General features: G+C 40.0%; 1 protein-coding gene and 1 non-coding gene across 5 annotated transcripts in view; both read right to left on the bottom strand.

Moving 5' to 3' along the window:
• Positions 1-589: 589 nt before the first annotated feature.
• Trnav-aac (transfer RNA valine (anticodon AAC)) lies at positions 590-663 on the bottom strand. The gene has a single exon. It is a non-coding gene; the product is annotated as a tRNA-Val (tRNA).
• Positions 664-1,168: 505 nt separating this feature from the next.
• LOC109406729 (WD repeat and FYVE domain-containing protein 3) overlaps positions 1,169-23,974 on the bottom strand; it is a 33,278-nt gene continuing 10,472 nt past the window's right edge. Inside the window, exons 11-32 of one of the 4 annotated variants that reach the window (XM_062858949.1) lie at positions 23,564-23,730; positions 23,337-23,496; positions 22,406-23,258; positions 22,020-22,342; positions 19,833-20,492; positions 19,638-19,772; positions 17,213-17,365; positions 16,464-17,157; positions 14,686-16,400; positions 14,460-14,632; positions 14,292-14,397; positions 11,465-11,655; positions 11,102-11,405; positions 10,404-11,033; positions 10,242-10,345; positions 9,959-10,182; positions 9,411-9,898; positions 2,992-3,183; positions 2,795-2,921; positions 1,796-2,158; positions 1,613-1,727; positions 1,169-1,536 (exon numbers count right to left, since the gene is read on the bottom strand). In XM_062858949.1, coding sequence (XP_062714933.1) covers positions 1,374-1,536; positions 1,613-1,727; positions 1,796-2,158; positions 2,795-2,921; positions 2,992-3,183; positions 9,411-9,898; positions 9,959-10,182; positions 10,242-10,345; positions 10,404-11,033; positions 11,102-11,405; positions 11,465-11,655; positions 14,292-14,397; positions 14,460-14,632; positions 14,686-16,400; positions 16,464-17,157; positions 17,213-17,365; positions 19,638-19,772; positions 19,833-20,492; positions 22,020-22,342; positions 22,406-23,258; positions 23,337-23,496; positions 23,564-23,730 — 8,040 coding nt within the window. In that variant the 3' untranslated portion in view covers positions 1,169-1,373. The remainder of the gene's footprint in view (positions 1,537-1,612; positions 1,728-1,795; positions 2,159-2,794; positions 2,922-2,991; positions 3,184-9,410; positions 9,899-9,958; positions 10,183-10,241; positions 10,346-10,403; positions 11,034-11,101; positions 11,406-11,464; positions 11,656-14,291; positions 14,398-14,459; positions 14,633-14,685; positions 16,401-16,463; positions 17,158-17,212; positions 17,366-19,637; positions 19,773-19,832; positions 20,493-22,019; positions 22,343-22,405; positions 23,259-23,336; positions 23,497-23,563; positions 23,731-23,974) is intronic. The other 3 variants (XM_062858951.1, XM_062858950.1, XM_062858952.1) reach the window with 3 other exon arrangements.

The raw sequence follows: 23,974 nt of genomic DNA, 5'->3' as shown, positions 1-23,974 counted from the left end.
TATTGACCTTCTCACCATAAAATTCAGCTCATTACACTAAGGTCTTTTTTACACGGGTAGTTTTTCTGCTTTAACTCGGTCAATTTTGAACCTACTTATCTGATTTTCCGTACACAGGTAGTACTAACCGTGTCTACCTGTGTACAAATTTTCATGTGAATTGGCTCAAAATTGACCGAGTTAAAGCAGAAAAACTACCCGTGTAAAAAAAAGACCTTAGTGTACTACAAATCTAGTACTGCACCGAACGTGCCCCATTATCTCACAACTAGTTTCTAATGCATACCGATATAGCAATATATCCTGAACTTAATCTTTCAAAACTGAAATTAAGGTTGAAATGTCAGGTAAATAGTATCTTCCGAGTCATTCACAATATACAGAGGATAGACAAAATTGATCAAGGCAGGCAAAATTTTACCTTCTCAAAAAAATTTCAAATAACTGTAACAATGATACATATTGCCCATTTTACTGGCATTTTACCAGATTTGCTGGTATGTCTGAAACATACTGAAAAAACTTGTAATTAGAAGGCACGAAATGTTGCTAATTGGCAAATTGAGAGATGAAATTTGTGAAAAAAATCGTGTTCTGGTGGGATTCGAACCCACGACTCCGTATTCGTTAGACCGGCGCTTTAACCAACTAAGCCACAGAACAGGTAATGGTTCTGCGGAATAGAAAGCCAAACTGACTCCGAAGCCGCACCGTGAACACTTCTATTTCACAAACTCATCTCTCTTTTCGGCTTAGATGCCAATCCACAACACACTCCTGTTTGTGCCCATTAACTACAAGTGCGAGCGAATTATTTATATGAAGCCTAGACTTACAGGAAATTACAAGTTGCAAGCTACAATACTAATATTATTAGTAAATGATTATGCAACAGGGCCCAGGTGTTAAGGTGATAGATTGATTACTCTGACATAGTTCACTGGCTGCATAACTTGTAGGCGTGATTGTGATAGAATGAGACTGTTCTGTGAAACTATTTCTTGTGGTGGTTATAAACATGGGTTCTATATGTAGAGAACATGGCGAAAGTAGCCACAAATTGAACCCTTGACCTGCTACATACAAGTCAGAAACTTTAGCCCGTCGGGCTAACCAAACCCGTCGGATAATTGTTATATTTCGGATGATAAAAAGTCTGCTTCATATGTTACGTGTCATATGTAATTATATACATTTATTTATTGTTCTGTGTTTTGCCCTTTATACTAGTTAACATTTTATTGCACTACGCTCATGATCACTTTGAACTATATACGGTTAAGAAATCAACGATCAAACACAACAATTACTCATTCTACGGCCCCAGTAATAATGTATCGAATACTGAACAGTTTTTTTTTCTACTTTGATGTCTATGAATCATTGGTTTCCTGTAGACGACTATGGCATACTTTACAGATGCGAACAGGCATACGGATTCTCAGCTGGAATATGGTTGAGTCCAGATGACAGCACTTCCCGCAAAATTCATGTCCACAGTTGCGGCATACGTTCTTCCGTTCGTAACGACTGAAGCTGTTGATAATGGAAAGTGTTGACAATGAAGAACGAATATTAGATGAGAATAAGCAAAATAATGTTTGAAACTAACCGGACGTGACATCCATTACAGCGATCACTAGTTCCCTGTTTCATCCAGTTGTCCGATACCACTTTACCGGGTTGATCAGCAACACTCCAAGAGAAAATCCTGCCTCTCGCATCACCTGTGGAATATCGTTCAACCATGTTTTGAGTGTCGAAAACTAATCAGCTTAAACTTTTCTATGCTTACCCACGAAAACCGTCCGATGGTCGTTGGATATGGCCAACGATGTAATACTGGCTGGTTCGACGTTGTCCTTCAGATCATAAGCGGTGTGCATGCTAAGCTTGGTACGGAATATCAATTGACGATGCCACCGGAGAGCTTTCCTCGGCTTCTGCGAGTCCTCTTTGGTAAGAAATTGCCCGTTGACGTCGAACTTATCTAAATGGCGATCAATGGAGATGGCCTTAACATTCGCAGTAATTTTGCTGGATGATTGTATAGATGTTTTGTGCGAGTCCTCTGTGTTGCTCATAGATGCTTGACTACTGTCATGTAATGTGTACTGTTCATATATGCTACTAGTGGAGGATGATCTAACGACAGCGCCTATTGAATTAAATATAAATGTATCTAAGTATTACAAGAGTATTTACAAATGTTACACAGGATAATTCAAATCATTATTCAAAACAAATATGGTTTACAATAATTGGACAGTGTAGAAAGTTATCCGGAGTCAAAACAATCAGTAAAAGCACGGTTCAGGTATGTCAGGAAAAAAATCAGAAAGACAATCTGAATGATTGGTGCTACCGTGAGTTACAATGAAGAAAAATAAGGAGATGCATATGATGTGATTGAACGGTGGAAATAGCCCACCGAAGAACGCTTGAATGTTGCTGAGAAGATAGGCAGGCGCCCAGGACCAGAGTAGAAATCAGCCGTTCTATGCATACTAGTCCCATGTTGTATGAAAATCCTTATGAATATGCGACATTATGCGGTGGTAACGTAGAACACGTAAATTAAGAATACCATCCAGCTGATGATAGATGAATGCTTCGCTAAATAAACTGTACTGTTATTTCCATTTGATAAGAGTGCAAATCAAGAATCGATGTAGCGATAACGATAAGTCATTGATAATTATTATAATAATCGTATATGTTCAAAAAAAAAAAATATTTGATACAGATAATGGAAAAGTAAAACATCCAATTACTAAATTTTGAAATCACCTACCTAAATCTGGAAAAGTGAAACATTCTCCATCCGATCCTCGGTTATCGCCAAACTCGTCCTCATATAGATGACTGTCACTGCAACTTTGTCGTTCCGTTGGTATTTGAACATGATCCAATGACCACATCTTGAAAAAATATTACAATTCACAAAGTTATTGATAGTATATGCCTGTTAACCGCCACATTGCAACTCACCCTAACTACTCCATCCGTTGAACCCGTTATGATCACATTGTCATTATCCCACTCGTTCTTGTGTGAAAATGTTACGCACAAAATTTGCTGCATCCGATCGGCACAGCCGATACTCGTGTTCACCTTGGCTAGGCAGTCTCCGTTGATGGACCACACGTACAACCATGTGGCCGAACATGTTGCAATGTCGCCCTGGAAGTTGATGGGAATCCGTTTAAGGTTTGAGTTAGCTTTTGTCGAGCAAGCATAAAATATAGTTTTCAATGCAACTATAAAGGTATAATGTTCAAAACAAGATCAAACAACGCCGGGGCCCGTGGCGCAATTGGTCACACGTTTGCTTCATAAGCAGTTGGCCATGGGTTCGATACCAGCCCCGGCACTTTCGTCAGCTGTTCTTTCCCCCTGAGAGCAGCTGACACTGCCCCTCTTCTGAGCCCATGGCTCAAATGGACCCGAATACTTGGACATCGGCGAACAGCAACCCATAATGGACCCCCAATCGGACTGAAAACAGGAACAACCAACAGCCACACATCAACATCCTCGAGCTCATCATTCTACCATGATAGGGTAGAAAATTAAGGCAGCGCAATGGCAACCAGTTTGATATAGTACAATTAGATTAGAATTCATTTAGGCGCTGTGTCCAGCTTCCAATTGGAAGCACTCACGCAGTGCCCTAGTGAACAATAGAGCTGTAAATTTAGGTAAAGTGATTGAAGAATTAAAAAAATAAATAAAGATCAAATAATGTTCATACCGCATAAATTTGAAGTCGTCATTGTATGGCGTGATGTTTCATATTTGTATATGAATTTTCTTTTTATCATGTACACATTTATGAAAATTTCGCACTTTATCAAAGATAAACCGGAGTCAATTTTACATTGATTTTAATTTTAACATTTTTAACTTTTTGTTACTGCCTTAAATACTATGTTAGTTTGGGAAACCGAAGTACTCGCGGCTATTTCGAGATTAGGGATTACAAAAAAAGGTAATGAGGGAGTTAAAGTGCTTAAACTAAATGTTTAGCTAACTTATACTAAAAACATTGATAGGACAAAATGTCCTGATCTGTAATGGAACCAAAATGAAAGGGACTTACCGGTATCAGATTCATGTATTCCAAATCAAGACCTGCCAACACTTCTCTAACGGGTTTCTGTTGTTTTCCTCGGAGAATGTCATGCAGCTCAGATCTGACCTCACGATATTCATCGCATCCCCATACGACATGTTGGATACCCTGGTAAGCCACGCCGCAAATACAGAGATTGCTTTCCGAGAGCCCAATACGATAGGTATGTGCGTTTAACAAATAGTGGATGGACATTGGCCGATACATGACACGAATGAAATCGCGGCCTAGATCCAACCCTTTGAACCATGGCTTCTTCGACACCTATGGGATGATGAGAGTGCAACCATCTATCCATCTCTCCATTTGTGTTGCCAGCTGATCAAGGTCTCCTGACGGGCCAATGCAAAAAAAAACGTCGAAGGTGATTTGACGCTCGTAAATATCGCCTTCGCTAACGCCTACTTTAGCCAGATAGTCCACTATCTCATTGCCCGGAAATGAGCAATGTGAAGGGACCCAAGCTATGGTGATGATGTATGAGCGTTTGGACAAAACACTAAACACTTGGCGAATTCCTTTCAGGAAGTACGCTGAGTGCTTCATCGGTTTCATTGACCGAACAGCCTCCAGAGAGCTTATCTGCCTATGTGATCTGCCTCGCCGCCGACGGCGCATTATAGGCACCAAGGTATTTGTCAACTATCCTATAACACAGCGAAACAAAAAATCACTTTTGCTCCGTCTCAAGAGCAAACTTATGTGTCTCCGACGGATTTTGGGCCGCTGAATCCGAATCCGGGCTCAGATTTGCTCCAGCACGTTACAATTGGAAGCTATACCTCAATTTATAGGGTAAAATATGCGATTTTGGGCTTTTTTGACTGCAAGCCATTGAGCATGTAAATATTTTTTTTTATGCGATCAAAGAGTAAATTTTTTATGCAATCAAAGAGTAAATCTAAATTAACGACTCATGCAAAATATTTTGCTTTACCAAATCGAATTTGATAAATGCTTACCCGGGTAGAGCTTAATGGCAAAAGAATGGCAAATTTTACCATTAAAACAGAATGTTTGAATGGCAAAATGTGTTATTTGTTTGTTTGAAATAAGAGTTAAAATAACAAAAATAATAACAAAATTTTGGTAGCAGAAAACATAAAAATAACTTATTTTGCTATTGTAATAACAAAGTAATGGTAAAGCATGCGGATTAAGTTGAAGAACAAAATAAGTTATTATTGAGATATTGATAACAAAATAAGACCCAAATTAACTGTTATCGGTGAATAACAAAATATGACATTCTTGAGTTATTGATAACAGAATAAGAACAAATTTAGCTGTTTATGTGGCGATCAAAATAATGGTAGGTTTAGTTGTCCATATTCAATTTTAAAATAATGGTAGATTCAGTTATTATTTCAAAGTAGCAGAAGAAAGGTAAAATGAGCTATTTCTTTTTTTTTTCTTCAATAAAACTTAAGTTCATCAATCAATGTAAAAACAGTTTTATTTTGTGGAAATTAAAAACTCAAAACGAAACGAACTTAAAAATCAAATTCACTCTGATGAACGTAGCCACCGTTATGCTTGAAATATACAATATAATAGTTAATGGTATATTAAGAGTAAAATATGTTATGGTGCCTAATGTTTATAAGTAATTTCTCACAATATCAAAATAATGGTAAATTTAGCTAGGAATGTAAATTATGTTATTGTTTTGATATTTTATACAATTCATTATAAAGGGTGCTAAATTGCAAGTTTTACCATGATAGTAATTTTTGTTATTGATGTGTTATTTAGCATTATTCATGAATAACATATCAATGACAAGATTTTCTATGATTGTATATTTTGCTATTGATTAGCCATTTTAAGTTTTTCATAATAACAGAGGTATGGCAAAACGAGATATGATGGCAAAACCAGTTATTATTTTGTCCTTTGTTTGCCATTAGCCTCTACCCGGGTAACCTTCCGTAACTCGTGCGGTTGACTACCTGCGTCAGCACCACACTAAAGCGGAGTACAAAAAGCGAGTTTTTTTCAACGTATTGTACAAAATACAACAGCGCGATTACTCGAGGGTTAATTACGTTAGTAGGTAAACTTGCATGCAACTTTTGGAGGGTGACTTGTATGGGAAATATCGTACGTCATACCTAACATAATTCGCTTAAAACTATCAAATTCGAATTTGTAAAACGAAATGTTTTGCATGAGTCGTTAATTTAGATGTTAATTGACGTAAATTGGTTGCTTAAAAATATATTTCCATGCTCAACGGCTTGCAGTCAAAAATGGTGAAAGATCGCGAAGATAGAACCCCAATTCCAGAGATCTGGAGAAGAAACAGTTTGTCCGCATCACGATGATCCATACTCGATCGTACTAAAACTAAACCAAGACGAATGTATGACTGTTCAAGTTTAGCAAAACTGTTTTTGACCAACAAACCTTAAAGATTGAACCCTTGGAAAAGTTTCCAAATGGACCAAAACGTCGGGAATGATCAAAAACTAGTGTTTTCCATTCCACTTAAGACTGCGAAGTCAAACCGTAACAGTACATAGCCTCAGTCGTATTACCGAAAAAAAAGATGCATCTATATTGTCTAAAAGTCAATTATTAACCCTCTAATACCCAATCCCGCCTTTAGACGGGGTATAATTTGAGCGTTTTTGTAATTTTTGTTTCGTGGAAAATCAAATTTTTTATATTTTTGGCTGATATTTAGGACTGTTCTGTACATCTCAAAATGGTTTTTGGTGTATTTTAAAGCGTATTCACATTTTTTAAAAATCATTGAAAAATTGATGTTTTAGTCACCTTTCAGAAGTCATTGTTTATTTTGTGTTGAATCGCTACAATTAACATATTTTAAATTTTTCCCAAATCATTCTATCCTTGTTTAATAGTTTAAGAGAATAAAATACACTCTAAAATTATTTTCCTTAAAATTACACGGAAAATAAAATTTTCTGTGAAAAAAATTTAAAATAATTATATTTCAACAATAATCATAAAATCTCAAAATGTTTTCATCTCAAAAAATCCGTTCCCCAAATTGGCTTCCAGGAAAAATATAAAAGTTTGGGGATGTTCAAAAATAAAAATTAGAAAAATCAAAAACTGAAATTCACGAAATCGAGAATTAAAAAGAATCATCTTCCAAAACATGTTTAAATCGATTTTAGATGACGAAAAATGATATTTAGATCAAAATCAAAAATTTGGGTATTAGAGGGTTAATACCAAAACTCTGAGCTTTGGTAAAGGACGGAAATATCAAGTTCTATGCAACCACAGACAAACAGACGTAACTCTTAAAGGAAATTCATCAAAAACTTTTGCCCGGTGTCATTTTTATGAGCTTACTGCCACCTGTTGGTAGAACCGCGCGCGACACTGTCGGCCATGATGGATTTCGATTTGACGTTTTGCTGACACGCACACCACTACACAAATTGCCTGTAATTTTCGTTTGCATCTTTCAGCAACGTGTACACTGGCAAACGTCAAAGCGATCGAACACTAGCGCATCTGGTGGAACGATCGCGCAAATCAAATGAAATTTGAATTGATCGTTAAATGCATGTGCCAAGCCGTTTTGAAGAGTGTTACGTCTGTTTGTCTGTGATGCAACGATATATGACTGCACCACCTAAGAATTTGTGCGACTTGCATGATACTGATACCAAAGATAAATGCTGGTGCTATTTGTTTATCAGCCATTGTGCAGATCATTGCCAAGTCCATCGAGTCATTCCTTTATTCTTCGTAAATAAGAATTAAACATATTAAATGAAAATTATCTAATAAGGTGTTTTTTCTGAACTCTTGCAGGTTTCCCCTTCAGAAGCATCATTATTAGGTAAGTGAAAATTAGAATAATTTCGAATACAACTTTTAGTACAATCAAAGATAAATTAAGACGTGTATCTTATTTACTACAGCGTATTTTAAGGTTCAATAAGTAGAATAAAAAAACTGAACATGTTAATTCAAATTTGAATTATCTTTCTGAATTATCATTTACTCAGCAGTCAGCTTAGCTAATTTCAATTAAAAAATATATCTAAACATATCAGTTTTAACATAAGTTAAAATGAGAGCATTGCCAAGCCCTTAATGACGTACTACAAAGTAAATAAATTTGTAATATCCACAAGTGGAATACAGGTCAGACTCGTTTATCCGGAGTCAGGTTCTAAAGCTTTCCAAACATATATCTGAGGATCGTATCTCTCCACAAAGCTGAAATTGACTGATAACTAATCAAGGTTGGCTTAATAAAATGTTCAAATTTCATATACAGCATTCTCTTCTCCAGATATATATATATATATTGGAAGCTTAAGAACCCGACTCCGGATAATCGAGTCCGACCTGCATACAGTTTCTTACCGATTTTGTCTACTCCGGATTTGGCTATGCCCGTTTTTGGTAACATATTTTTACCGATTTAAAAAAAAAATGACTCTACTGACTTTACTTGATCAAACCATTTTGTCTGCAGTAGATTCATCAAATCCATTTTATCAGTTACCATGAACCAGTATCGTATTTATCATACTCCTTCTAACTCGGAGGAATAGCCGCGAGTTAAGGAGAATGCTTCTCAATCAGCATATTGTTTGCGAAAATCAGGCGTCTTTTCGAGAAATTGCCTACATTCAGGCGTTTATTACGGGTCATTCTGTAACTTACTGAATTTTATTTTCTTATTTACATATGAAATGTACCAGTTGCAGCATTTTTCATCAATTTTATTTAGTTTATCCAACAATTTTCCAATCTTAGAATTTTACGTTATTAGTTGATCAACTTCACCTCGGATTCAAAATTTTGGAATTCAGCCATTTGAACATTTTTTACAAATTGTTGCAATTTCTTGTAAACAAAAATCGTTTATGGAACTTGATGCAGATCCCTTCAGTACATATTTTAAAAATATTTGTTTGGTAGCATATGCAGTGATGACTTTCTTCCAAGATTTCGGTAGCTAACAGGTATGCCTCACAATCAGCAGACCAGTGTACATACGAATCAATGGCGTACGGCACATATATGTATATATGACCCCGGCGTTGAAACCGACCATAAAAAACGTGTTCGAGGCCAGCGGCTACAGTGGTGAAACAATCCGGCTCCAAAGGAATAAATGGAGAGCCCCCAAGATGTTAGTAGTTTTGGTTCAAAAAATTACTTTGTTTTGTGTATGGTTAAAATGGGAGCTTATATTTATGATAAGTAAGGGAACCAATACCTTGTATTGGTACCACGTGGGATAATCGTTCATCGTGATATACCTAATACTTACCGTCAATTCATTGATGCTCACAGCAGCCACCACCCCGACATGATTCAATAGCTGGCGTACATATTTATACCTAGACATGTCCCAGATGATAGCCGATTTATCCTTCGATCCTGAAACGATGATGTTGTACGCCGTGCTTGCCGCCAACGATGTTACCGCGTCCGTATGCCCATGTAGCGTATGTTTCACATATAATTGTTTATGCTTAAAATCTATATCACAGACCGTTAGAATAGAATTAGTGCCTGCCATGATTATTGTTTTAGCATTTGGGCAAACACATGCGAGAATTTCGCCAGAGTCCGGAGCTACGTTTTCGCAGACGAACAGTGCACGATCTGAATCATAAATGCCGACACGAATGGAATGATCTGCGTAACCCCATGCAATATAGCGATTGTAACTCGGAGGCATCAGGATTTTGTTCTGCTCAACTGCCAGCACTAGCTTTTCCATTTGTATTATGTGTCCCACTGGGCCTTTTACTTCTGCAAAGTAGAACAATTTATTAGTGTTGCATTTTAAAAACCTGTCTACGATCGTTCTACCTTTGATTGGTTGAGAGCTTGGCTTCAAGTTTTCAAGATTGTGGAAAAACAGTTTATCCGTATAGCTTACGGATTGTTGCAGCACCAGGCTGGAATCTATCATGGTGTTCTTCGAAGGCTGTGCCCTTTTCGCTGGATGAGCTTTCCGGAACAATTGCTTTGGAATTTGTCCAAAATTGTTGATGAATCCAATGGTAGCGTTCTTCTTCAGTGGGTCCTCAATGCTAAAATAGTGACATGTTTGATTATTACTTATTAAAACACAATTTATCCCTCGTATTACTTATAGATATCTACGTTGCCTTCGTAGAATAGATGATGGAATACATTGCAAGCTTCTACTGCAGCATGGCCGCGTTGCCTATGTCCAAATATCAAATCAATCCACTAAAAAGAAACAAAAATTAGATCCATTTTTGAATCGGTTTAAGATCGCAATTCATACCAGATGCAGGTGACGGCTTACGTAATCACTTTCCAGAGCTTCACGATGTATCCTAATGAACTCTCTGGGATCGTCTTTTGCCCACGGAGGTAAAACAATGTGGTTCAGTATATCCCCATTCTGTTTCATCCCGAAATCGAAGTTATTATCGTTGATTAGAAATTCCGGAAGATAGAAGAACTCCGGTATAAGCTCTTTTACGTCAGCCATGTTATGTTTGGAAGCCGAGTGCCATGCCTCTTTAATACTGTGGAACATGCGATCAGCCAGATCGAAATGCCCTCCTTGTAGGCGCAGAAAATGCTGCGTGAATGGTTCCAGACGCACCAAATACGAGCAAACGATCATCGCCGAACTGTAGTGCGTTCCATAGAAGTATGGTGGAGTCTCACCATGTGGATCGTCCCATTCTTTGTAGCGTTTCTCAAATTGTTCCAAACGATCTTTCGATTGAGCACCCATCGGCTTGGAAAAGTCACGAAAAGATTTAGGGTTGCTCAGGTCCAGTCTTTCAGAATCATAGTCCGCTAAAATCCACGGAAACACGGGATACTGCATCAAATCGTTATACGATCGCCCTGCCAAAGTGTTCAAATGCATCAAATACTGGAAGTTCGAGATTTCTCCTCGCTGAAAAAAGATATTTTCCTCTTCGTGTTTTCGCTTGTTATGATCATCACATAAACCTAAATACATACCACCCAACGTTGGGTTACGGACGTTTCTCCGATCAAACTGCTAAATATACCGGAGGATTGCTCCACATTCGCCGACCTGCTCTGGCCCGCCACTGATTGTTGTGCGTTATCAGCGATAGACGTTGCAACAGACATCAGCCTTTGGTAAACCTTGTTTCTTACTTTCCTGGGGAAACTCAGCAAGAAATTCCTACCATCTCCGGAAAACACTTCCAATGCGATCGGTTGTAGCAGATATCTCCGCTTGTGAACTTCTCGTATTTCTTCATACGCAAATTTGGAGTTCTGTCTAAGTTCATGAGAGCTGAAATGTCCGAATCGTTAGTTCTTTCACCACACAACGCCAAAATACGGTGTCTTTACATTCTTGTATTTCCTGGATTTGGAAGAATGGGTTCGTAGCTTCCGGACGGCACTGAATCAATATCACGGATCTCCCGGTTTTTCATCAGAGTAAACCCATCGATAACGTAACAGTGCTCTCTGCCAAACAGAAGCAAACCTTCGAAAGTGTCCAAACCTTGTATCCTTGCACATCGGAATATGTGAGATATCTGAGTGGGAAAGAAAATACATTTGAATATTATTGTAATAGTTTATTGTCAATTGAGCAGGTCCGTCCCATTGTCTCGTTAACCAAAAAATGGATTAACGTAGGCTTATTATCCATACATTTCCGGTGGATTATTTTTCATAAATTTCTGCAAGACCATATTGCACAGTTCCTTTTAAAATCCTTCTTCTTCTTCTTCTTTATGGCTCGACGTCCCCACTGGGACTTGGCCTGCCTCGCTTCAACTTAGTGTTCTTTGAGCACTTCCACAGTTATTAACTGAAGGGCTTTCTTTGTCTGCCATCGCATGAATTTGTATATTGTGAGGCAAGTACAATGATACACTATGCCCAGGGAGTCGAGAAAATTTCCCCGACCGGAACGGGAATCGAACCCGCCGTCTCCGGATTGGCGATCCATAGCCTTGAGCACTAGGCTAACTGGAGACCCTCGCTGGTAAAATAATAATAATTCGCTGTTGTGAATCGATGTGGACTCTAGAATACTACTGGAGCAACACATCTACCAGCAACACAGTGGACAGCACCGTCGGGTACGTTGAACAAATTATACAATAACGTATGAGCAGAAACGCAAAGAACCTGGTAAAACGAAACAAACAGAAACGGAAGTGGTAGATCTACCGCCTCCGAAAACAGAGACGGAGTGTGAGGAAATAGAATTGATATGCGGTTTTTAAGAAAGTTCTATCAAAACTACAGTAAACCCGAAATGATAGCAGCACGGCTCAGTACGGCTTGATGCTGAGTTACTGTGTTGTACATATGGATGGAAGCTTCTATGCAAGCCTTATACCAATGAATCTGGCGAGCTTAATCCACATGTATTTGCTGTGCGAGCAGCTTCTATACCACCAAATCATTGCTCTTTTCTCGGTTTCTATGTAACCACTAACTGAATAACATCTTGAAAAGACACTTTTTCAGCCTTTTCACAGTTGTTAAATAATAGTTCAAAAAGTCAGAGCTTCTAGCTGAAAGAATGATCTTTAAATAGCTTCATAGCGCTGCTGTTTCGTGTAGTTGTCAACATTACAAAACGTACTGTATAAACGCAACTGTTTTGTTACTGGGGACTCCTATTCGATTTGTTCAAGATTTCACATCTTCCGGAAATTCTCCCGGGGTTGGAGTAGAATGCAGTAAAGGCAGCACCAGTGGCAAGTGATTGTTTTCTGAAAACCGAGATTGGTAGCTATATGGTGCTTGTTTTGCAGCCGTGTATTAGCTTATGGTTTATATTTGACTGGTTTCCCTTCTATTCAGCATCGACTGCTTCTATTCGATTGTTACACAACAGAAAGAAAATTACTAAATATTATAGCGCTGAAATTGTTAGTTGGAAGAAATGTGCAGAGATACGTACAGCAGTCTCGTGACGACCGAACGTAAAAATAATCGAAAAGAGGATGCATCACTTTGACAAACATCTGGGCAACACAGAAGATCAAGGCACCTTGCCTAGCAGACCGAAATGCGCAAATGCACAAACCCGAAAGATTGGGTTACAGTGACGGACGCAATATGCAGGTCGATGTGTGTCGAATTGACGGAAAGTTTTTCGTAGCGCGGCTGGGAATTGGGGAACCCATGACCATCCGCATACAAAACGAATGTGTAATCCTCACGACCACAAGACCACACCAATATTTCAGCTTAGTCGGCAAGCCTCGTTGGATTAATACGATGAGTGCTGGAAAAATAGAGTGTTGCTACGAGTTATTTTCATTACTAGTTGAACTCCAAACTGACAAAGCGATTAAGTTTGTGGGAAGTTGTGAGACCGGCTTCGTCGACCAGTTGTTCACCGTAAGACAGATGCTCTAGAAATGCCATAAATATCAGGTTCAAATGTATAATCTTTTCGTCGACATCAAGGTGTCATAAAAAACAGTTTCTACATTGCACAGCTATGAAAAATGATGGACAGAAGACTTGCACCATGCTCGATGGTGATTCACCATCGAGCATGGTGCAAGTCTTCTGTCCATCATTTTTCATAGCTGTGCAATGTAGAAACCAGGGCGCAAAATTTTCGAGCGGACGAGCTGAAATTCACCGTGCGGCATTTTTCATTCACTTGCCTGCATATTCATATTCAGCTGCTCGATACTCGTTTGTCAACTGAATGAAAGTCAATGAATATTTGTAAACATCTTTCAAAGTGTTAAATTGCTGATAAAATTTCAACGTTTCGATTATATTTAACGGTGCTTTACACAGATATTTTCCAATTTGATTGTTGTGCAGTGTTTTTGGAAGGAATCGTAGCCATAAACGTAGGTAATTATGAAGATGTTTCTCGATCGGCTTCATACTCAATGACTACGAATTGACTGACTGTGTGAAGAGGGAGAGCGAAATTGAATTTGTTTGTTTTGAATATTCAGTGCAGAATCATTCAAATTCGTGCTGTTTTCAGTCAATGACTATGAACATTTTGCACCCTGATGGTGATCAACAAGCACTTCGTTAAGCATACATTTGCGGTAGATGAAACAATTAAAGATTGATTCACTTCTAACCTGGAGACAGACGTTACAGAGTTACGAAAGTAAAGTGGTGAGGCGGAAGTTAAAGTGCATACAAGTAGTGTTGAATGTTAAACATGGCATACCTTTTCTTTTTCCTCGAGCAAACGTAGAAGCGTTTGATTGTCTGGTGTTGCTGATAATTCCTCGTCGTCATCTTCTACATCATAGTTTTGATCGTTGTCATTAGTCCTGTGCAAAATACTAGAAATTTACCAAAATGTTGGATTATAATTATGGAAGAAAAAACTTACTTGCTCTCTAAATTCGATCGACTAGAATTGACTATGCTTGAAGATTGCGCTAGTGTATTTTTTGCGCCAGATTCCTGTTCCATTTGAAGAGACTGAACCTTGGGAATCAGTTGAATACTGTTGTAATACTTTTTGCTGTCCAAACTGGAAGCCACTTTATACTTCAATTGACGCTGTGTAGAAGAAGTAATTAGTTTGATAGAATTGAAGCTATCGTTACACTTACACTTGCTTGATCGGATAACTCCAGCTCGGGCCGGTATGGATAGTGAACATAAAAGAGATCATTTTTCATCATCTTCTTTCGCATGCGATGGGGTCCTTCGGTGGTGTCCAGTATCCATTTTGTGTAGCTTATGGTTCCCTTTGGACCCCATAGCCCCCTCTCCCTGAAGAGTTCGGCTTCCGATTGAAGCCACTCCTGATACACGTACCGTTGAGTATGTTGTGCCATGTGGTTATGCTGGGAACATCGCAGCTCCCAGAAATCTTTAACCTGGCATAAATTGACTAGATTCAGTTGGTACATGGTTTCCGTATCAATTTCCGATTTGCCCTTGTTTTGTTCATCCTTTTTAACCTTTGTGCGGCTAGCAAGCCGGGTGAGATTCCCCGTGACTTTTTGGATTTTGGATTGTATGTTATTATGCAATTCCCAGGGTATTCGATCTTGAGCACGCTTTTCTCCATCGACGTAGCTTAACCAGAGTTTGGTAGCCGCATCCAGAATCTGTTCCCTTGTAATGGTCATGTCGGGCGCTTTTCTATTACTCATTGGTGGAGTCAGGCTAATTTTGAACACTTCTTCAATGGCTGGTTTCTTACATACGTAAAGCTCTTCCCAGACCCGAGATGCGGCATTTCCTATTAAATTTGTGCCTTGGTGATGATTAAGTGAATCTTCTCCAACGTTCTTTGTGTCATTGACGGAATTTATGTGCCAAGTTGTTGTGCGATCTGCATCTTTCGAGTCTTTAACATCTAGCAAAATTCGTTCCTTAGCAGTTAGTTGCATTAGACAGAACGTTAGGCATCCAATAAACTCTGGTTCATGATTTCCTGCGCCGAATATCATTAGTCTGTTTGTGGTCAATTTATGAAGTGCTTCCATGACCATCATCTGATCCGGAACAGTGTCAGTAGGACGTGAGAGAAGATACAAGATACAGCGATTTAATGAATGATATAGATTGTCCAACGTTATAGCACTTGACCGTCTTCTGGCCTGTGTTATCAACTTAATGATGAATTCGAAAATTTCGTGTGGATCTTTGTTTATGCTTCCTTGCCATAACTTGTCGACAATTCTAGCAGTAAGATAAAACACATTCGGTGCTATATTTTGTACATGACTCTGTAGTAGTGGGACAATTGGAAGAGCGGCTTGTTCTCCAACCAAAATGTCAGCGGCCAGCAAGTGATCCATTAGAGTAGTTATGATTTCCGTCAGAAACTCACATCTTGCATCAAATGAACCATTTTCGGGATGGGCATCCAGAATACAATCGACGACTGGAGTGCACTTTCCGCTGTATGCCAAACTCAAAGAATCTACAGCAATCACGCGAAGGAAATCAATAACAAACATGCGTACCGGATGTTCAGTCAACTTTTGGCCTTCTTTTTCTGCAAAACGTTTTTCCAACTCTTGATAGGACACCAATTCTCCGGAAGGCGTTGAAATGCTATTCGTTTCCGAGCCTGATGACTTGATTCGATAGGGGAACATAACGCCAATCAACGACGTGATCACTTCCGCCGACATAACGACGGGCATGAAATCTGGCAGGTTGTTATACAATGAGAAAAGCACCTGTACTAGCGTATTGGGATGATTATGAAGCCACTCGGCGTTATTTGTTGTATGTACAATTTTCCTGATGATGTTCAATAGTATGCATACTGCTTCTGGACAGAGTGACATCTTGGATGTAGATGAACCTGTAAAAGTATCTTAGTATGACTTTTTTTTGTACACACTCAACTAACAGCATAAATACTAACCACCTAGCATTCCTGAAACAGGAGCACCCCACAAAAACGTCCAGATGCGGTCTAGATCTACATCGACGTGCTCGGTACCTAAGAGTTTCACAGGCTGCCCCATTATCAGTGCTGTCAAAAGAAAATATATCTCGGGAATGCTGATGTGGTGCTGCAGCAGCCACTCTAGATAAGTGAAACCAGAGCAGTTCATGAACTGCGACTTGGCCTCATCTCCAGGTTTTGCCAATGTAGACGCCACTAAGTCCTGAGGCTTTTTCAAATTAGCCGATGCGGTTGTGCTTTGAGTTGCTGATAATAGTAACATATCTTTGTTTTGCGAAACTACCTCAGTGTTTTTCATGTACCCGCTGTTCATGGTGCCCTCGCGAAAACGCCCAATGATAGTATCGTTTGCACACAGAACAACCAAAATCCGCATAGCCCAAATAACCGTTGTGCTATTGAGATGCGGCTGCATGAACATCATCAGCCAGTCTAAGCCAAGGATCTTCGATATCTCCTCTGATAGCACAGCATTGACCGTATTCTTGGCCGTGAAGAGCATACTGTGCAGTAGGCATAATCCTTTGTTGCGGAGGACTATCTTTCGGATTGTTGCGTTATTTCTATACACGTCGGGATCATGAATTGCAGTGTTCCCATCATTGGTATAATCAGCAAGATTAACAGTTTTGTCCTTGTCGTCGCCAGGCTACAATTACATATATTTTAGTAAAAAAAAATTGGTATTGATTGCTTATACTAACCTGCGGAATGTGATAAATCAGACTTTGTCCAAACAGTAACAAATCGGATATACGAGGCTGTGGTCCCAGCAATATTTCCAATAAATTGTAGAGAACCTCGCGTGTGTTATAATCGTGCACATCTTCGACAATGTGTAGTAACTTCGATATGCACTAGGTTGAGAAAAAAAGAAAACAATAACATTACAGGTAGCTGATTTTTTGGGGATTTTTTATTTCTAACCGCACTATACCATCAGGAACTAGACGAGAGGAGAGGAGAAACCAACATATCTAACGATGTCAAAAGTTTATTGGTGTTTATCCCTGAAATAGTGACTATAAAAATGCAAGAGGTGTTCGCTCAGCGAAGTTGTTGGCTCGATAAGGAGTGCCACCGTGTGTTGAATGAGAAAAATACCGCCAAGAGTCGACTGCTAGTGGCCAGTACCCGGCTTTACGGAGAACGGTCCTGTATCGATTGGATCGGAAAAGCAATGCATACATCGCAGCAAACAAATAGTAACACGTAAAAAGCGTAGGAAAGCATGAAACAGAATGATATGCGGAATTTTTATGCAACTGTCAATGGTGCGTGGCACTGAATCAAATTTCAACCATCGCGCAACAATATTGACAATGTCGCATCCTGCATTTGTTGCGACAATCCACCCAATGTGATATAAGTTCGACCCAACTTGAACAGAATTGGATAAAGATCGTACACTACGAGTTCAAAGATGTGTATGCCTTGCATTGCGATTTTTGAGCAACAACTTCGAAATGGTAAACACTGCAATGCTGTAAAAAATTAAAAAGCTGGGGTACCAAGGTAGTTCAAGCGGTGAATGCCTAGGCACCTCCTTGCATAGATTACTCTCCTTGATCATTGACGACTATGTACTTCATTGGTATAAAGGAATAACGGCTTTAAGGGGAACTGGACAAATATCAATACAAAATTGAACGTGAGGTTAACCCGTTCGCGAGAGGCGGCCTGGTGAGATCGCCACCACGAACGGTGTGGGCGGAAGTTGGGATCCCCCCAGTGATCAGCCAAAAAGTACACGTGGTGGAACAGCACCGATTGATGAATCGCAAATGAGTGGCGAAGACCTCATGCGGACGCTGAATAACAACAGAAGTGGGTTACCAAAGATGTTGGTAGTCGCTGAGTAACTTCATTAGCTTATCGAGTGCACCAGTAAGCCGAACAACATCAGCAAGGCCTGCTTATACTCCGTAAGTCGGAAGCTGTGTACGAAGTACATCAATCCGCTTGCAAAAAGGCTCGGTAGGCACTCAGATTGGCGCGGTTAAGCAGTCAGTTGGGAATGTTTACAAGGCGGGAAGATTGTCAACATCTACGAGCGGCAGAGGCGTGTTTCAAGTGCATTAAGCAAGGTCACAAGTCGTGGGCGTGCAAAGGCTCCGATAGGAGCAAAACTCTTCAGGAAAGGCGGGATGAGAGTCACATCGCCAAAAAGGAACCAAAATGCCTGATTTGCACATCGAACAGCAGCCAAACGACGGACGGGCCTAAATTCAAGGACACGTGTAAAACACAACAACCGACAATAGTGCAGGTTACATAGCTGAACCTAAACCAAAGTGAAGCCGCAAAACAGTTGCTGTGGCAGTCAGTCTCAGAGACAAGTACAGATATCGCCTTGCTGGTGCACCTGTACCACATTACCGTCCAAAAGAAACGACAGGCCTCATTCCAACAGGAATGTTCACCTGACACAATTTATATCGGGCCATGGGTCAGGCTTTAGGTGTTTGTTTTGCACAGATGTGGGACATGCATGTTCTCCAGACCGCGACAAGATCGCAGAGCACGTGCTGAACCACCAATGGGGCACGTTAGGTGTAGTACTAGATTTGTAGTAATAAGCTGAATTTTTGTATGGTGAGAAGGTCAATTCTCCGTTTCTGCAATAAAATGGTGCAAAAAGCGTGGGTATTATGATTCCTTGCCTAATTTGATGCTGTTTGAGCAAAACTTTGGATAATTATGTTGTTTATGTTGCAAGAATTTGAGAAAACAACAACACTGTTGTCCAAAGTTTTGCTCAAACAGTATCACATTAGGCAAGGAATCGTAATACCCATGCTTTTTGCACCATTTTATTGCAGAAACGAAGAGTTAACCTTCTCACCATACTAAAATTCAGCTCATTACTACAAATCTAGTACTTCACCGAGATGTCCTATTGTAAAAAAAAAATCCGGCCAACTCCAGTGAGCTGGTCACGTAGTGCGGAAGTGGGGAAAATAATTGCTGTCGAACGTGCAGTAGACGCTGATCTGGGATCCCTTATAGTTCTGGGAAACTGGAGGAACAGCACCCAAGGCTGACGAAGATGGAGTTCTTCCATGCGCCCGCCGCTGGAGTAAATTTACGCTGAAGCCATCAAGGTATCACGGTAAGATTAATTCTTACCTGCATATCTCGCATTATGCGAATGTTTGTTCGTTTTTCGCTGGACTCAGATATTAGCTCCAGGAGATGCTCTAGTAATGACTTCAAAATATCATTCGGTGCTCCAAGCCAGATCTCGAAATCACACAGTAAATCCTGTAATGAAAGAAACGTGTTAGTATTTTATCTTTCTATAATTTATCTTGAAACACATACCTGGAATGACATAACGTTCGGGATCGCGGAAGTTTCCTGGCCACTGTTGACCGTGCCAACCAAGTTGAAAGTTAGATGTAGGATGTGCGAGTTTAGTAAATGCTTCTTTCTTTTGAATATCATTGCCAAAGTTTGGTAATATCGTTTTCGATCCATTTCATTCTGGGTTGATTTGTTGGATTTGATCACACAAGTCAAAGCCTTAACTCCTGCGTACAGGCTCTCCACGTTCTGTGACATTGCAATTATTCCGAGCAGCACGCTGCATCCTCCCACGGTGTATATAATTGCCGATACTGGATTTGGACTGAAACAACGGATGCCTAGGTATCCGATCATAACGCCTCCCAAAGTACGCGCTGGTCCCGCCAGGTGACCAGCAGAGTTGTGCAAAATCTTTATCGGGGTAGCGTTGTCGTGCGAGTTCATTCCCAGTTGCTTGGCAATCGCTTTACAATCAACCCGGCTGTAGACCTTCCGAATTTTCGATAACGTCAAATTAGATACTGCCCTTGCATTCATTCCGAATATTACGCGCTCCTCCGGTACTATAGGGCTGTTTGAGTCATCCAAGATCTTTTCGGTTTGTGGTGCTTGCAGTGACCCCAAGTAATGAGGGCCAAGAGCATAGATTTTGTTCACGGTTGTGTTGTTGAACACCTGCAAGAATATTGAAAACACAAAATAATAATAAAGAAAACCAGCCTCGTGCACAGAATTGAGGAAGGGCACACAGCATACGTGTTGTAGAGGGTGGTTATCAAATCGGCAACGCTGATTGATAGGATAAATCAGTTGTGAAGAGTGATATGTTCGTGAGGTTTAAAAAGCGGTAAAAAGGACACAAAACTGTAAATATGTTTCTTATTATTTGTAAACACTTTTAAGCTAAATAAACTGAATTTCAGTAATGAAGCTGCTGCTAAAAAAAAAAGCTGCTTCCAATTATTGATTGTTCGCGCTAAAGGCAAATCGTCCCAACAATACGGTTTTTTGAATAATGGAGTTTAGTAAACCACAAAGTGATAGCGAATTTTTAAATGTTAATCAATAAAAAAAAGTCTGAGAACTACGAGTTTGCCGAATATTACGACAGATCCGGCATGCAGAATGTTTGTTTTTAGCAGACAGAAAAACAGCTCGTGGTACTGCAGATCACTTGACTTGGAAAAGATCGTGTCTACGCGATTTGGGCATTGAACTAGAAATGCGCTATAGTAAATCATATTGGGAAAGGGCGGACTATCATGGCCCCCGAATGAAACGATTTGAGCAGGATCCTGGGACTACTTCCACAATATTATTGTTGTCACATTCTTTCAAGCGGAGGCATAATTTTGCAGTTTTCAGTGATAGTTTTTTTTTTCTGGAAGGAGATTCTTTTGCCCTGACATGGGTTTCGTGCAAGTGTCTCTGCTTGCGGGTCCGCACAACTTTTTTGGCCGTTTATACAATAAAATGACTGACAACTTACAACGACACTGACACAATCTTGAACAAATCTCTTTTAAAATTATTCCAGTGCTATAGAAAGATGCCTTGCTACAATAGATGTTAGAACAAAATCATCATCAACTGTCTAGTTCAGGCGATAGACCAAATAGAAAACTACATTCAACATCGTACTGGAAGGTGTACTGCAAAGAGCTGGGCTCAACTGCCTAGGTACGATTTTCATAAACTCGAACAATTTGTTCGCTTTACGGATGGCATGAATATTATTGCTAGAACATTTGTAATAGTGAAGGAAAAAAACTAAGTGAAGATCGTTGTCTTCATGGAAGACTACAAAAGGACTTAAGAACGTCACTCAATACAAAGACCGATAAGAGCAACCTTAACGGCGGCTACTATTCGAGCAACCCGCGCAGCGCTACCATTTTGACTTGGCCACCCTTTCCACACCGGTAGCAATCAAATTAGTCACCCTGATTCGTATCGGGAGGGCTGTCATATCCCCATAGCAGTTTTGGCAGCGCAACTGTCCCGCTACTATATTTGGTCACCCACCCATAGCGCTACTATTTTGCGAGCGCATCCAGCAGCGACCGGTAAAGTTTACTGCAATGATGGAGGGCTGCCAAACGGGGTATAGAAGCGCACCGTTAAAGGTGCTCTAAGAGCAGGGCTTCCCGACACTTACCGAAACATCATGTAACTAAACAGATACATATAGTTCATACTCACATCTTCTATAAGATGACAGACGCCTTGTTTCCAACAGAGTCTCGAGTAGCGTCTCCAAATCGGTGGAGTTCCAATGTAGGCAAATACCGATGAAGCAGGATTTGAGCTATTGGAATAGTGGTTTCCGGGATACGGTGACATATATTGAATCTTTTGGGTGTGCATGTGGTGTCCGTCAATGTAAAGCGAAAAGCTTGTACTTTTTCCTACACTTTTATTCAACACTACAACCAAATGATGCCACTGCCCTTCGATCAGCAAATCTGGGCACCATACCCTGGCACTGTAGTCTTCCAGACAATCAGGTTCCCATTCAGCAACATCTAGAAAAAAAAAAATCGGAGAGTTACCATATTGTAGGAAATATGCTGACCTATAGTTCGTACTTTGCTCCATGAGTATTTCCTGTGTAGAAGTAATTATGGCCTTGTCCTTGGCCGACAGTAAAATACTTAGACAAATGTAGTTTTCCTCACGAGGCTTATTTACAGTGCGAACAATTGTTAACAAGCGTATTCCATGTGGGTCTACCCGAGAATCGCTGAACTTTTCTACACAAAACCAAGTCGAAAAGCTTAGCCCGCTAGAAGGGGGGAAGTTCCTGTCGCCAGTTCCGATGCCTCCTATGGCCTGTCCGTCAACTTCGAGGTTACCTGCAGCTGTTGTTGCTTGTGGTGACAGGCTTGGAAGGAATATACATCCAAATCCCTCGGAGTTCATGTCCATCTCAACGAACGGTGGTAAAGTATATGACCCATGAGCTCGGAAGTCTCTAGGCGTTGTCATCGATACCAGGGTCTTGATGCGAGTCAATGGTATCGATGCTACATCGGATGCATTTTTATCAATAGTACACTCCATTGGAAAGCCCAGTCGAAGAAACTCACGAAATTCTTTGGGGAGCAGAGCTTGAACGGCCAAACGTTCGAAAATATACTGCAAAGGCAAATGCAGTATATGTTGCTCTTCCAACAAAGCTATTCTGCATACTTTCAGCAAGGCGCCAGCCATACCGACTTCACATAGTATCTGTTGGTTACGTTCGCTTCGAACGAGACTTTTCAACACTTCTGCCAGAAAGAACTCAAGTGCCACACTAAGTTCGTCATGTTGACTATTAGCCACTGATGGAAGAAGAAGCAGCATACACAGCACTGTCCCAGGATGAACAATCGTTGGTTCCGAAGTCGGCATTGCCAAATTGAGCATAGACATTGTTCCTTCACTTATATTTCCTGCCTGAAATCGATAAATTTATAGAATTACAATGACATCCCACTATCAAATCTAAACATTCTTGTATGCAGCGAAACTTACTTTATCGTTATTGTCAATTCGGGGTGAGAGTTTAGAGAGACTTGCAATAGTGGAAATGTTAATCGAGTTAGGGCCTTCGAAATTGTCCAAGGCAATGTTGTACAAAATACGATACACTATGCATGCAAAAGATAACGACAGAGGCCCAGGTAATGTAGCACTGTAAAAAGATTGGAGAAATTAGTATAACGTTCACACAAAACAGCTTATTATAAGCGCAGTAGTACAATTGTTCAAACCTTGGTTCTCCCAAATCACGAGCAAATATCTGGCTGAAGTTCTTGTTCGTTTCCTGAGATGGTTTGAAGTGGGCCCGGATTTCTTTTCTGAGTATCGTAGCCGAGCTGAAGCATCCCAATGCCCGAAGTGCATTACAGAAAGTGGTGGTACACAACTAGAATGAAATATGAAAATGTATCTTCTTCATGTTATACGCGCAGTTACATGCTCTTCTGCCAAGTTCTATAGTGGTGAATCTTGTTTATTAGAAATCTCCATAACCACCGTGTGTATTTATTTTATTTGGTTCCGGATACGAGAATTAGGTTAAGTGGTTCTAATCATATTGGACCTGGTATGGAGGTCATTTTCGGTAAATATGGTATCGCTCGAATATCAAATTAGTGAACTACAGTGCG

Source organism: Aedes albopictus, chromosome 3, assembly GCF_035046485.1.
Source record: "Aedes albopictus strain Foshan chromosome 3, AalbF5, whole genome shotgun sequence".
Lineage (NCBI taxonomy): Eukaryota > Metazoa > Arthropoda > Insecta > Diptera > Culicidae > Aedes > Aedes albopictus.
This window is presented reverse-complemented; position numbering and strand designations above follow the sequence as displayed.